General features: G+C 48.6%; 4 protein-coding genes across 4 annotated transcripts; all 4 read left to right on the top strand.

Moving 5' to 3' along the window:
* Positions 1 to 57: 57 nt before the first annotated feature.
* PV10_03824 (uncharacterized protein) lies at positions 58 to 2,220 on the top strand (the record flags this gene model as incomplete). Its single annotated transcript, XM_016368319.1, has 1 exon — positions 58 to 2,220. The coding sequence occupies one exon, from the start codon at positions 58 to 60 to the stop codon at positions 2,218 to 2,220; it is 2,163 nt and encodes a 720-aa protein (XP_016224107.1).
* An 842-nt stretch (positions 2,221 to 3,062) lies between these two features.
* On the top strand, positions 3,063 to 4,991 carry PV10_03823 (uncharacterized protein; the record flags this gene model as incomplete). Its single annotated transcript, XM_016368318.1, has 7 exons — positions 3,063 to 3,301; positions 3,400 to 3,430; positions 3,486 to 3,577; positions 3,631 to 3,855; positions 3,915 to 4,630; positions 4,683 to 4,891; positions 4,965 to 4,991. 7 exons carry the CDS (start codon positions 3,063 to 3,065, stop codon positions 4,989 to 4,991), a joined length of 1,539 nt encoding a protein of 512 aa, XP_016224106.1.
* A 6,187-nt stretch (positions 4,992 to 11,178) lies between these two features.
* PV10_03822 (uncharacterized protein) lies at positions 11,179 to 12,639 on the top strand. Its single transcript, XM_016368317.1, has one exon. It carries the CDS (start codon positions 11,259 to 11,261, stop codon positions 12,099 to 12,101), a length of 843 nt encoding a protein of 280 aa, XP_016224105.1. The 5' UTR covers positions 11,179 to 11,258; the 3' UTR covers positions 12,102 to 12,639.
* Positions 12,640 to 13,061: 422 nt separating this feature from the next.
* PV10_03821 (uncharacterized protein) lies at positions 13,062 to 14,862 on the top strand (the record flags this gene model as incomplete). Its single annotated transcript, XM_016368316.1, has 3 exons — positions 13,062 to 13,407; positions 13,467 to 13,953; positions 14,010 to 14,862. The coding sequence occupies 3 exons, from the start codon at positions 13,062 to 13,064 to the stop codon at positions 14,860 to 14,862; spliced, it is 1,686 nt and encodes a 561-aa protein (XP_016224104.1).
* Between the last annotated feature and the right edge of the window lie 175 nt (positions 14,863 to 15,037).

Raw genomic sequence — 15,037 nt, 5'->3', positions numbered from 1 at the left:
ATATAATTCTGTATACTCCTAGAACATGTCTATCAATTGATTCTGCCCATCCTCATCATGGCTAACCAGCCAAGGTGCCCATTGGCTTGCCTGCCCTGTCGAGCAAAAAAGAAAAAGTGCGACAGCTTAGGGCTCAACGATCCGTGTACAAATTGTAGATTAAGCGGCCTTGAATGTGCCATCGTCCAAGGAAGGAAGAAGCGCCAGCGACGGTACTATCCGGATTCTTCAGCGACCTTGAAGCTGTCCCTCCCTGCAACATGCAGCGCGAACAAGGAAGATCAAGTCAAACAAGTCAAAGTGGCAGCACTGCCAAATTCAGTGTTTGCTGATCACGAGTCTGACAAGAGCAGGCTGCCTCCATACATTGCGGAGGTCGACAAGGACATCCCAATGGAAGATCTCAACTATTTGAAGGCGGTTGGCGCTTTAGACATTCCGGATTCCAGTTTATGTCTACTGGCAGTCCAAGCATACATTCAATTCGTCCACCCCTATCTACCATGTGTGGACCTGCAACACTTTCTTTCCTCAATCCAATCCCATGGATCGAGCGGCAAGATATCTCTCCTCCTCTTCCAAGCCGTGATGTTTGTCGCTCTGGCATTCATAGACGACAGAATCATGCAGAATTATAATTTCAAAAACACACCAGAGGCGCGGAAGGTCTTCTTCCGACGCGTTAAAGCATTACATGACTTAGACGTTGAGACCGATCGAATAGTCATGATCCAAGCGTCCTTATTAATGAGCTACTTCTACGAAACACCCAATGAACCAAAGGATGTCGAACATTGGCTTGGTATTGCCATCACCTTGGCCAGAAGCGGCGGCCTTCACAAAGCAGAGACTTACTCTGGCCTTCAACCGCGAGAGAAAAGCCGCCTGAAGCGAATCTGGTGGTCATGCTATAGCCGTGATCGACTATTTTGCATGGGCTTTCATCGCAGTCCCCAATTCAGGGACGACGACTTTGATGCACCGTCCCTCCAGGTACACGACATGGAAGAATATGACGTTGTGCGCCGTATTTCTCGATCATGCGGCATGCAAATCCCGTACCTGGATCCAAGCAAGCAAACACTTCCAGCCAACATGTTTATTCAATACCTTGGACTGTGCAAGATTATCGGCCGCACGCTAGGGATTCGAAAGGCTTTGGACAACTCAGAAGACTTCCGGGCGCATCGATACGAACTAATTGACTTCTCTCAACATATGCGTTGTGATGACGATCTTAAGGAATGGCACAATTCATTGCCTGCGGATCTACATTTTACCGCGACAAATCCTGAAGACTCGCCGACGACCAGTTTTCAGTTGATTACACTCCATCGTGCATTCCTTAAATCTGTCTACTGCAGCACGGTGACCAAGCTTCACTGCTCCCTCTTCCGGGCTTGCCACTATGATAGATTCTCTCTTCCTCAGCATTTGAAAGTCACCACTCGAGCAAGATTGCACGAGTCCGCGATCGAACTATCTACCATGTTTCGGGATATAGATGCCCGTGGCTTCGTCAAATTGGTCCCTCTAGCAGCCATCTCAGGACTCTTCGCCGCAATGCAATGTCATGCCCTTGAAATCGAGGTCCGTCGCAATTACGCACCGGAAACATTGCTGCGGAATGTGCATCGCGGAACCCAAGTCCTCCGAGTCGCAGGAGACCTCTACGCTTCTGCGGCATTCGTGTCTTCTGCCATTGATTCTGCAATAAGAAGGGCTTTGCAATCCAACAAAATATCTCCACGCGACTTGCACTTTCCAGCTCGTGGCACTGGAATTGAGGCTATGTCACTTCCGAACGCTCATGCAAATGAGCTCGCTGTGTCACAATTGCCAGACGCTTTCCTTAACAACGTCACGGTGCTATCGTGGTTTAACCTGACAAGCGCAGAGACCAGTCTTTTGTCCGAACTTGCCTTTGACGATCCGTCCGAGACGCCTACAATAACGAGCGATGTTAATATGGACTTACCAGAGTCGGTCTCAGAGTCTGATGATTCTCTGAGCTCGACGGAGGATGTGTTTCAGCCAACAGCGGAGAATCCAGATGAGTCCTACTTGGACTTCATAAAGCACAAAGACACTGTGCCGTATAATGCAGGATCAGAGTGCCAGAGATTCAATTTTGTTGGGAAGCTCCAACCTACCGAGGCTTTCTTCTGGCGCCTTATTGATTCGAGTCTTTCGCCGTTATTGCCGATAGCGAAGGCCTAAGAAGGTTGAAGTGAACGATGGACTAGTACTTCTAATCTCATCTTCCCTTGTCCTAAAGAATTCGAAGCAGACAGCAACCCCGATCGCTTGGTCTTCAGCACCTGCGTCCAGAGCTAGTTTCATGAGCGCAATACTCTTGAACTTAAGACCAAGTGCAATTGCAGTATACTGTCGATGGTGTATTGACTGCACTGAGCAAACCACATTCCCAACAGAGCAGCCAGCGAGATATAAGTTTGAACACAGCTCGGCCACTGGCGGCCCGGTCGGTATGGCAAAGCCGCCAAGATATAGATTTGACCGTTCATTGATGAGAAAGGCATCCCTTCTGCACAAAAGAGCATTCTCAGCCGGAAGATCGAGCTTCCATGGCTTTAGCCGACGATATGAGGCAAATGCCGCCGGTCATTTCGTTAAAGTTCATCTAGCCGACTGCGGGCCAAAGTGTGACAGGCAATCCTTTTTCGACTGAGCAGGCTCATGCTGCCGTCGACCAACTCTGACAGAGTGCCCCGGATCAAGAGACTAGTCATACTACAAAGACCCACATATGTGTGGGGTGTGCCACAATTGGTTCAACTTGCGGGTTCCCCAGAATTAAACCATCATTTACAGACCGAAAACCGAGCGGCCCGCTCGGCGTCGGTGGTAAGGTGTAAAAATGTCTCTATTCAGCAATCGACAGCACGCCACCCATTTGGCAACATAGGAGACTATAAATGCAAATAAAATTCACATGGATGCTCCATGGCGTCTCTTGCGCAATTCGCCTTTCCTTACTGGTACCAACGGTGCCAAGAATCTACCTATTCGCGAGAAATAGTGCGACTATTGCAATAACCATGGCAGACCCTTCGAAGGCTCAAGAAGCTATTGCTAGTCATCGTGACGCCGAACATGTTGACGATACCGATACTGCTAAGATTGAAGCCGCCGTCGACACTGTTCACAATGATGAGGCTATGAAAGTCCTCGCTTCCTATAGCGGACCTCAAGATTGGACAGAAGAGGAGGAGAAAGTCGTACGAAGGAAGATCGACAAGAGACTTCTCTGGATTCTCTGCGTCACATATGGCCTTCAGTATGTCGCCTTCTCCCAAAAGTCGAATCCTGCGATGATTGGAACACATTGTTTGAGATATCCAATTACAGAACCTCCACTTCTAACAACGATGGCAGATATTACGACAAGTCAATGCTCTCTCAGGCTGTATGCTGTTGTACCTCTCGTCGCAAGATACCTGTCGTGCTTACCATATATTCAGGCTATATTCGGACTCCGCACCGACCTCGATCTGACCGGGGACAGATATTCAATGTCCGCATCAATTTTTTATTTGGGCTTCATTGGAGGATCGTGAGTCACGACCCTGCGCAAGGATTGCAGAATCCACTGACATCTTTGCCTAGATACCCTGCCATGTGGCTGATGCAGCACTATGCCATCGAGAAAGTTGCTACCGCTATAGTAGCCGTATGGGGACTTTGCTTAGCCCTTACTGCCGCATGTCACAACTTCCAAGCGCTCTATGCACAAAGATTCTTTCTTGGCTTCTTCGAAGCAGGAGTGAGTCCGATGTTTATGATGATTGTGGGACAATTCTATAGAAAGAATGAGCAAGCGTTCCGAATCGGGTGGGTACTTTCCACCTGCTGTGAGGACAATGTCGATTTCTAATCATGTTTGACAACAGAATCTGGTATTGCTGCACAGGGTACGCCATCATATTCGCCCCGCTCATCAACTATGGCCTCGGCCATATCACCGGCCGCTGGTCTCCTTGGCGATACATGTATATCTTCGCTGGATGTCTCACGATTGTATGGTCTCTTGTGATTTATTTCTTCCTCCCGCCGGATCCAATTCGCGCTAAGGGGTTCACTGAACGCCAGCGCTATATCGCAGTGGCCCGCCTTCAGCAGAACAACTCGGGTGTTCGAAACACTCATTTCAAGGCGTCTCAGGCTATTGAATGTCTTCTAGATATCAAATTCTGGCTGGCTTTCAGCATCTCGTTCCTTATATTGATTGCAAACGGACCGGCCTCGTCGTTCGTGCCTATCATCATCTCGCAGTTTGGATACGATGTCTTCAGGTCGCTGCTTTTGACCACGCCAATGGGAGCAGTAGCTGGCACTATGCAATTAGCCGTGTCATATGCTGCTTACAAATACAAAAATATCAGATCATGGCTGGTTATTGGAACGGAAATGACGACAATTGTCGCTGCACTGCTCTTGTGGCTCTTGCCCAGGGATGGGAGCCTTGGTGCACTCCTCTTCGCATGCTACATCCTATGTGGATTTGGGGCTGCATATCCCATTTTGATGGGTTTGACCTTAGCCAACACAGCAGGATACACTAAACGAACTGTGAACTCAGCTGGCATATTTATTGGCTATTGCGCAGGTACGTGCTGCTTCTTTTGAACACAATCTTTTGCCTAATATCTTCGGCACAGGAAACTTTCTCGGACCCCTACTCTTCAAACCCGAGGATGCACCAAGATATGCATCTGGATTTCTTACAGTGGTCATTACCGGAATTGTCGGCGTGCTGTTGATGGTGGTCTACCGCTATGTTTGCGTATGGGACAACCACCGGCGCGACAGATCGGGTGTATTGGAAGCATATGAGCACGCTTACGAGGATGACCTCACAGATAGAAAGGTATGGCCCCATCGTCATTAAGTCCTGATATTTATATGCTAGAAGACATTATGCTGACTTTAAACACCGATAGAATCCTCAATTCAGATATGTCCTGTGATGGGCCTACCACGCTGAATACTTTAGAAGATGGATACAAGATGGACTTAGATTCAGGACTGTTGCGCGAAGTCCATAGACTACTAGATACTGTGACAATTAAGTCTGAAATAAGCGATCTACAATGATCTTGCATGCCGATCAATGTCTTTGATGATAACAAGGATGACAACGCGCCCTCGGTATACAAATTATTTGGCTAGAACCGTTACAAACGTCGCATTCAGCGAGACATGATCATGTAGGAATAGATTTCGTTTTCATTCATAGCTCTTTCCCATATACTTGGCCGCAACCTCCTTATCATGTCCGAAGACCAGCTTGGCATTGAAGAGTCGCTGCAATCTCTGAATCATCTTGAGACTCTTGATCCAAGCATTATGGTCTCTAGCCAACCAACCATGGGGATGACTCAATTCATAGTTTTCCGCGATATGAAATTGGTCTGTTGTCCAAACCCAAGTTCCAGATTGTTCCAGGTTGACCTGCATAATGACCAAACCTGGGGTATGGCCGGGACTATGGTGTAAAGTGATGCCCTGGTAGAGATCTAGATGGTCCTCAGTGAAGGTGTTCCACTTGAGCTTGTCCAGACTCATATAGGAGGGAAGGTAGACACCGAGATCTGCTCCTGTTCCTACCGCCCAGCACGCATGCTTGAATTCTTCCTCATGCACATAAATTGGGACATCGGTGCCCATGAAATGTTCCAGGCCTCCCGCGTGGTCTAAGTGTAGATGTCCAATGATAACTGCCTTGACGTCTTTGATGTCATTTCCAGTGGCTTTGATTGCGGCTGGAAGTTTCTGTTGTTCTGAATATACTGTGCGTGGAAATACATCGGTTAGAGGCGCAGGCCAAGCCTTGTATTTGATCGTCAGTTAGATGACACCTGTGAAGAACACCATCTCGAGCTGATCATAGACCCTTGAAAAGGACCGGTGGCGAAGCAAATAATAACACGTCCACCTACCACTTCGAGGTCCTCTGCACAGCCCGTTTCGAAAAGAATCAAGCCCAATCCCGGGAACTCGATCAGACAAGCCAGAATAATGAGCTCACGGCGCTTATTCGGAGGGTTTTTATTGCTTAGAAGGCTGGTGTTGTTACCTCGCAGAAGCCTATCGAAGTATCATGTCAGGCTGTTTCCGATGAACCACAATTACATTCAACAGCAGCAATCAAGATCGGTGTCGAGATAACAGAACTGGATCAGACGATTCATACCAACCCTCATCTGCTTCAAGAGCTCCCAGATCTAGGAAATGCATCTTTGTCCCAGCAGGACATTTGAAGGCTGGGACACCTGCATTTACAAACAACGTGGAGACATCGGCGGAAGACGCCATGTATGGAACTTTGACAAAATGTTTCGACTGCGTGTCTTACTAGCAACCCTCTCGTCTGAAATAAACAATGGTTTAAGAAGAAAGATGATAACTTGACGTGGAACAGCTACCCCATGCTTATTCGAGACACACATCCTTTAGGCCTAGTTGGCCTAACGAAAAGAGGGCCTGAGATTTTACAGTGAATCGATAGGCTAGCCGGTGCTCCTATTGCGGATCCCGGGCACACAGGAGAGGAGTTACTTCTCAACTGCCGCACAAGACGTGATCGTTCAAGTTCTGGCATAGCCAATGATAGTCTAAGATTAGTGATTTCTGCTTGGACTCGCACGACTCTCCACCAACAGATGCGTTTGAATTCCGCCCGACCCCGCCTGATGATGCGCGGGGTAAGGATGCTGAGAATTCAGGCTGCATGGGTTTCGATGTTGTCATATGAAAGACAACTGGACTTGGCTCTGTGCTCTGGTTTTCATATTTCACAAATACGAAACGATAGGTAGTATTGAATGTGTTTTAAGAGAGAGGTTCACCAACGGCTTTTCTGGCGAACTAATATGGGCCCGAGGGGGCCCTCAGCCTTCCATTTGGTGGATCGACCAAATCCCCGTACAACCTCGAGCTTTGATGTCTTGTGCGTTTGATAAACTCATTCATTTGACCCCGCAGGACACCTTTGCTACGTAGCAATGCCCGGCTTCTGTGAGACAACCCCACGGATCACCAAGAGGCAATGTGTATTCCAAGCTTGTTAGAGCCACATTACCTGTGGAGCGAAGGAGCAAAAGGAGCGACTAAACTATAATACTATATCGTAACCGTTTCCCCGCAATCCCCAACACGGAGAAGACCTCATGGCAATCCCTTACTACCGAGGAAAGGACGAGGGGATGACTGCTGGGCAGACTGAGAGGTAAAAGATGTTGGGAGTTGAGAACTTGTCGACCATTCGAACGTGTCAGTACTCATTCAGAGAGTACTTCCACGTCCAAAACCGGGTTATTCTTTTTCACTGGCACTATATTCACAACATCCCTTAGTCCGCATAGTCTTGCAGCCCACTAGCAATTCAAAATGGCCGAGACAAAGCAAACAGTCGTCTCTAGAGGCATCTTCCATGGCCTACCGACTTTCCCACAAACTTCAGAATTCACTGGTCTCACCGCCATCATCACTGGTGCCAATGGAATATCTGGATATCACATGTTGAAAGTGCTCGCGGCGGCTCCTGAACGCTGGGCTAAGATCTATTGTTTGTCTCGACGCCCACCTCCAGACTATTTCTTCTCAGACTTGGGCGATGGTGCTAGCCGTGTCGAACATGTATGTGCAGATTTCTTGTCAGATCCGTCAGAGATCGCCAAGGACTTGAAACAGATTCCAAAAGTGTATGTCAGCGTTTTGATCTGATTAAGACTACTAATACCTAACACTTACCAGAGACTACGCTTTCTTTTTCTCATATATGCAACCAAGCCAGAAGGGAAATATCCTGGGGATGTGGTCCAACGCGGACGCTCTCGCCGAGGTCAATTGTAAGGCAATGATGCTAGAAGGTCGTCCACGACTTACTCACTGACGTGACACATCTAGCGTCGTTACTTCGAAATTTCCTAGAAGCACTAGAACTGGCAAAGCTCAAACCTCGTCGAGTTTTACTGCAGACAGGTGCCAAACATTATGGATTCCACATGGGTCCAGCGACAAGTCCGTCTTTCGAGACAGACTCCCGCGTCACACTGGAGAACAATTTCTACTACCCGCAGGAGGACATGCTGTTCGAATATTGCAAGCGTAACGGGTCCCAGTGGAACGTGGTGCGACCATCGTACATCATTGGCGCGGTGCGGGATAACCTGTTGAATTATTTGGTGGGGATGGCCGTGTTTGCGTCTGTCAATGCCTACCTTGGGCGGCCCATCCCATTTCCGGGAGACTATGTGGCTTGGGACCGCGAGTATTGCCAGTCGACAGCTCTTCTGAATGCGTGTCTGGAAGAGTGGGCGGCTTTGAGCCCTAACACCGGCAATGAGGCCTTCAACGCCCAGGACGGTACACCATTCACGTGGGGCAGGTTTTGGCCATACCTGGCACAATGGTACGGCACGACTTTCGCACCACCTGAGACGGACGAGAGCAAATATCGGGAAAGTGTTTCGAGACACGATCAGAATCCTCGAGGGTGAGTTGACCGTCCTTTTTGTAGTCGAGCTGTACTGAATAACTTTCCCTGAGTAGGTATGGTCCTCCGGGCAAAACGCGATCGACTTTCTCGCTGCTAGAATGGAGCGAATCGCCTCAAGTCGTCGAAGCGTGGAACAAACTTGCCAAACAACATGGTCTTCTCCTCGACCCTTTTAAAGACAGGGCTCAAATATTCGGCATGACAGACAGTGCGGTGATTGGCGGATGGGCTTTGTCATTGAGCACTCGCAAAGCGAGAAAGTATGGCTTCTTGGGCTGCGTCGACTCATATGAGAGCGCATTTCACTGCTTAAGGGATCTGGCGCGCCTTAAAGTTACGCCTCCGCTGTCCGTGGACAAGTACACGGAGGCTGTCTGACGGACAGATGATTATACAATGTGTGGATTTGGTATGTACGGGCCAAAAGAGCCATCCGTCACTCTACAACAATCGCTGGTCTCTTCGCCAGAGTCATCGTTCTTTCTACACCTTGAGAATCTCTAGCCCTTCGCCTCCACAACCAGAAATAGAGTCAAAATACCAGAGATGATCTTCCACGCTGTTTCCAAGCGTCCCGCTGTTGCCTTTGAAGTTGATGACACCGGTCGAGACCTGTATGTCATTCTCGGTGACGGGTGCATTGCTTGCTGATGTGATCCAGTACTCTGGGGAAATATGAGCGTACCCAAAGGCATACCCTGGTAATTTAGGCACGACGTCTTGTAGATGACTAACTCGAAAATTGGCCGAGGACTGGCCTGTAATGAAGAGCGCGAGTAGACTGTTACCGACCATTGGTGAACCGTAAGTATACTGGGGTTCGATATGAGCAGATTTATACACCCTATCAGGAACAACATACCAACTCGACATCATGCCCAGACTCTCTTAGATCAGCGGCCGCAAGCGTAGCAAGTGCACCACCCAAGGAGTGTCCAGTGGAAACCACTTGATAATCTGGGTTGGATTCTTTGGCGCTGGTGACAGCGTCCAGAACAACGGATCTGGCGGACATCCAAGAATCGAGAAAGCCAAGATGAGCCGTGCAGCCTGTACATATTGACCAGGGGGCCAAGACGAAGTTGAGATTGCCGATAAAGTTGCGGACTGATCTCGAACCGCGAAAGGAGACGACAATGAGCTTGTTGATATGATCCAAAGAGACAAACCCCGTTGCATCTGAGATGCCCACGCTGTAATCATCAACAATAAGACTTTTGAATCTTGACAAGACCGTACTTTTCAAACTCGACAATGGATTGAGCTTCAGCTTGTTGAACAAGAGGGCAGATGTCAGTATCACATGTGATCTGAGGATCGGATCCTGGACTGTTGTTCGCGGGACAATACGCAGCCGCCGCATATTGTCCGAAGAAGGATAATTTAGTTAACAGGTCTGAGGATATAGCTGGCAAGGGCGGTTAGCCAAAGGCGATTGAGCGTAGTCTCAAACATACCTCGAGTACTCATCGTCAGCGGCAGAGCAGCCAATAAGTCAAGAATGAATGCCAGCATAGCGATAAGAATAACGTGTTTTGCCATATTGACTGGTAATGAATGCAAGACGTTTGTCACGAAAGAGCAGATGCGATGAAAGTTAAGGGTAAAAAGAAAGGATGTCTAGCAAGTGTCAAGGCACAGAGACAGAGGAAGGACCGGCCGACCTTGGTGAATGTGGATCGAACGGCAGGTAGGAGGGGGGAAGGAGACGATGGAAGGCACATTCTATCGATAGTAATAGAGGATGCATTCTTGATGGATTGAACTACTATCAGAGCTTTCAATAGTTGAGCCATTCACTCAAGCCAGGGCTATGATGAAGCATTCCGTTCCCCCCGAAATGAATCAGGATGGCGTCTGGTGTAAAGAATTGATACAAATGTGGTCATAATGTCATTGCGACAGGAGAACTGAGAGTTCTCGATTATGTTTCCAGTGTCAGACATGAAACTCGTTTGAGTGCTATGAAGAAGTCCAAATGCAGATGATAGGTCTGGATGGTACCAAGTATAAAGTGCCATCACATCGTCCTGCCGCTCAATGGCTGCGTGATTGTTTTGGATCCTAATGACCAACAGAAAACGCATGAACCATGATGCAGGGATATTCCGATGCGGGCCGTCCCGAGCCTTCGGCGGCGCGTGCCGGGGCTTTTGGCTGCGGTTTTAGGCGGCACCCCGCTTCTGGCATGGTCGAGGTCTTAGCCTGCCGCCGCTTTTAACGTCTATAACAATCCAGTCCGTATTGCCCGAATCAGTGCCATAGTGATGAGTTGTGTTATAGCCGTAGTGGCCTGGGCCTGGGGCAGACAATCTGCCGTGACTTCCTTGTCCAGCGACTTGAGCGATGATTGTAGTGCCTGAAACCGACAGACGCTGCATGTGTGTTCCTTTAGTCCTTGCCAGCGACATATCAGGGCGGTTGTGGCTCATCCTACTTTCTCAGTGCGGTCCATGATTAGGTAGGAACACAAAGCTCATCCGTCTAATCTCCTCCATGTTCGGAGAAAACTTTCCGGCGTAGATTCGCAGCTTGGTCAACTCCGCCTGTTTATACGGTTTCCCCCCTCCCCCGCAAAGTGGCTTAAGGTCCTCAAAATCGACAGAGAATCAACACAAACGTGATAAGACCATCTTGATGGCCCAGCAAAACAGATTACGAGTAACTTGACGGGTCGTAGCGATTGCGACAGTTCATACAAATCGTGTCCCCAAGCCTAATTCTGCTGTTTGTTATGTCGGCTCAGGAGCACTTTGCCAACATCGCCTCAGTCTATGAGAAAGGGACAGGGGGTGCAACGCGGCAAATCGCCACTCACCTAGTGCAACTCGCTTCACCCATCAGTGCCGATGCGAAGATTCTGGACAACGCGTGCGGCACAGGCGTGGTCATCGATGAGCTTCTTGCGACCGTTCCAGATCCCCATGTGAGAAATTCACTGAAGTTTACCGCCACCGACGCGGCTAGCCCCATGATCGAGCTAGTTAAGGGCAAGGTGGAAGAGCAGTGGCACATACCTGCCGACAGTATCACCGCCCTCACGCTAGCCGCAGAGAACCTCGATGACGTTGCTTCTGACAACTTCGACTATTCATTCACAAATTTTGGCTTCTTGTTTTTCAAAGACGCCGACAAGGCTGCTAAGCACGTGTATCGTACCTTGAAGCCTGGAGGTCGAGCATTCATCACTTCGTGGAAAGACCTTGGGTACATGAAGGCAGTACAGCAGGCGGCCATCAAAGTGCGACCGGATCGTCCCCCACCGTATCTTCCCTTTGATTTGGCTTGGCTCGATTCCGCACATATCAAGGCTGTCTTTGAGCGAGCTGGCTTCCAGAACGTGGAAGTGCACGACCAGCAAAGTTCGTACACGGCAGATTCGGTAACCAGGCTCAGCCAGTCGCTGATTGGCATGATGGAGGGGATGTTGAAGATGCAGGGATGGACAGACGGCGAGGTGAAGAGTCTTGAACCAGAGCTCGAGTGCACCATCCAAGCATCGGACGATGTGCTGGTAGTTGAGCAGAATGTCGCCTGGATTAAAATGATGGCACACGTGGCTGTCTGCATCAAATAAGCACCACTACCCTCCCTGACTTCCAAGGGGAGAAAGACAATACAAACGGAATTGTTTTCCTTTGACTGGGCTTTAACTTGAGGGGTCCTTAAGCAGCATTTTGATATGTGGCGATTGGTGAATCTGACTGTATGCTGTAAGTCGTACGTCAGGAGCGCAGCCCACACAGGATTGAGATTGGGAATGCCATGATGCTCCCATATTGAGCCTTCTCGAAATTCCGATATTGCCGATTGTGCCTTGTTCAATTTCAATGTATGAGGAACCCAACACAGAGCCCTTCACTCGAACCGACTTGCTCGCGAGATTTCAGTTCAAGTTAGCGAGTTGAATCGTTTAAAGGTCTCAATTCCCTCGCGACAGTCCGCTGAGTGATGGTTTAATGAGTTGAAAGAGGTCAATAGCTAAGCACGTTTCTTCTGCTATGCTAGGAGTGACATCCGCACAACGTATCACTGGGACCCAGAACACCATCACTAGGTACCTAGCTAATGATTGCCAAGCGTAGCCATTTCAACTTCTCAACTCTCTACTCGCTGACCAGTGGGAGTGGAGATTGGGAGCCTCAAGTTGATATAGCATGACCACCGCTAATTTCAGGACTGGCCATCTGTCTTCGCCTTTCGTGATATCGGTCACGGAGATCTCTCCTAGTAGATCTTGCCAGTCGCTTCTTTGAATCTTTTTCTTGAATTTCGATGCTCCAAGGCTCGCTCGCACTGGATCTGAATCACTGCCAAGATGTCCAATCAACATTGATTACGTGAGTCGCGAAATGTATCCCGATTCTGCTTTAAACCTTCGCTTACGGGTACAGTGCATGGTAGGTACAAAATGAGTGGTTTCACCGTCTCTCGACGCGGCAAGATTCATCTGATACCGATTGTTGCTTCGTTCATACCTTGTATGTTATCTCAAGCCATATGATAACGTCGTGTTCAACGTGCAATTCCGTTCAATATGGACTCACTTGCGGAACCATCCTTCCACTTTGTGGCGTTCAAAGAGCCTCGTGGTAAGGGTCGAAACCGCGGCGAAAACTCCCTTTCACAGGCTCGGTCGCATGCTGCCAGGGTCTCTCATAAACAACGACGACAGGCAAGACATGAGAATCCAAATCGCGATCTCGTTTGGGTCAACCAGACCACAAATACCAAGTCTGTCATCAGTTCTTCAACCTTGTTGACTACACAAAGCAAGATTCCTCCGAGCCCCTGGTCTCTATTACCCCAACACAAGAGCGACCCTTTTGGCTCACATCAGATGGAAGTTTTACCTAAGTATTTGATTGACTGCATGGAATATGGTTGGTTTCCCGGAATAATGTGTCTCATAAGTACGCAATTTGACATGATTCGATCCCAGCATATGAACATGTCCATCCGACGCTCATTCTCGGGGCGACTTCATCCCATCGTGCCATGATCACAACGTCTTGGAGACGGTTAGGGCTAGAATGGCCGTTGATGTACCATCTTCAAGTTGCCAGCGCAGCCAATATCGTCCGAGCGTCGGGCAATACCACCCCCCTGCCAACACACATGGAGATCTCGATATTAAATCATCAAAGTGAAGGATTGCTCCTGATTCAGAAAGAGCTTCAAAGCTTGAAAGGAGCCTCTTCCGATGCCCTGTTGATGGCCATGGTCATGGCCGGCATGCTTGCCAATCCTGTCACCTCACAGATGCCTGAGACCTTTCGTCTGTCCCCACTAGCAACTGCATCTAACATGCACATATACGGGAAACTAGATGTTGTTCCAGAAACCCACCATGTTCTTGTGGACATGGTCACTAGGCGCGGAGGTATCCAGACCGTCAAGACTTATGGCATGAGATCTATCCTACAAATGTGAGTATGATAGATGCTTCCATTACCGGTCGCCAAATGCTGACTCCTAGTAACAGAGCTGACTTACAATTTGCCACCCGGTTTGGTGTGGTTCCTTCTTTCCCATGGGTTTATGAATCCCTGCTATTTACCCGTGAACACGAGAACTTGAAAAGCTCGACAGGCTTCGACCAATGCTTCCAGTTCACACCAATAGACCCTGACCTGTCACTTGCACTTCGATCAGCAGCAGAGGTCACTATTCTTCTAGAAAAGCATCGAACTCACCAAGAAAATGCACCTAGATTGGCAGACCTGGTATTTGCTGCTGATGAAGTACATCACCGGCTAATGAGCATCGAAGAGCTTCGATTCTTGGATACTGACCCGACATCACATCTACAAGATATATGTCGCTGGGCAGCTCTCATTTATAGCGATCTGGTTTTGTTTCCCTTACCCGCTGCTACGAAAGTTAAGCCTAGACTTGCAGACAAACTGAAGGACGCGATCAAACGGTTTGAAACTGTGTCTACCACCACTGATCTTGCACAGTCGACATTACTCTCACCTAATGTTTCCAATGTGCTACTTTGGGCATTGATGCTCGGAGGATTCGCGTCGATCTTCAGTCCACACAGTGCTTGGTATACTCGAACTCTCGCACGATATCTCAATCTCCAGTTCCAACTGTCCAAGTCATCTAGGGAGCCTGACTGGCAAGACTTCAAAGCCATCATGTCTTCATTCTTGTGGTGGGATTACATTTTTGAAGAACCGGGGGCGAGGCTGTGGTGGGAAGCGAGACTGTCCTATTCTCCTGAGAATTCTAGTGGTCTTTCCTCTGGTTCAGATATTCTCAGTATCCTTTCAAGCTCAGACGCAGGCTGGTCGCCCTTGACCTGGCCAAGTCAAAACTTGTCTCCGTGAGCTTGGTCGACGTTGACAATACAAATTCGATATCTTGCTTAGCAAACAATGTTGTTTCTCAAGGCCCAAGACATAAGGTAGTAAATGTCACACTACACTACACTGGAATCCTGGTCCTACAGAAGTTAACAGGAAGGCAGATCATTTTATGATGCTGGGAGTTTCGTGAAACATA

The sequence above is a fragment of the Exophiala mesophila genome (genome assembly GCF_000836275.1).
Source record: "Exophiala mesophila strain CBS 40295 unplaced genomic scaffold supercont1.3, whole genome shotgun sequence".
Classification (NCBI taxonomy): Eukaryota; Fungi; Ascomycota; class Eurotiomycetes; order Chaetothyriales; family Herpotrichiellaceae; genus Exophiala; species Exophiala mesophila.
This window is presented reverse-complemented; position numbering and strand designations above follow the sequence as displayed.

What these genes read in the sequence shown, in the direction of transcription:
- PV10_03822 (XM_016368317.1), top strand. Translation starts at nt 11,259, where the DNA reads ATGTCGGCTCAGGAGCACTTTGCCAACATCGCCTCAGTCTATGAGAAA.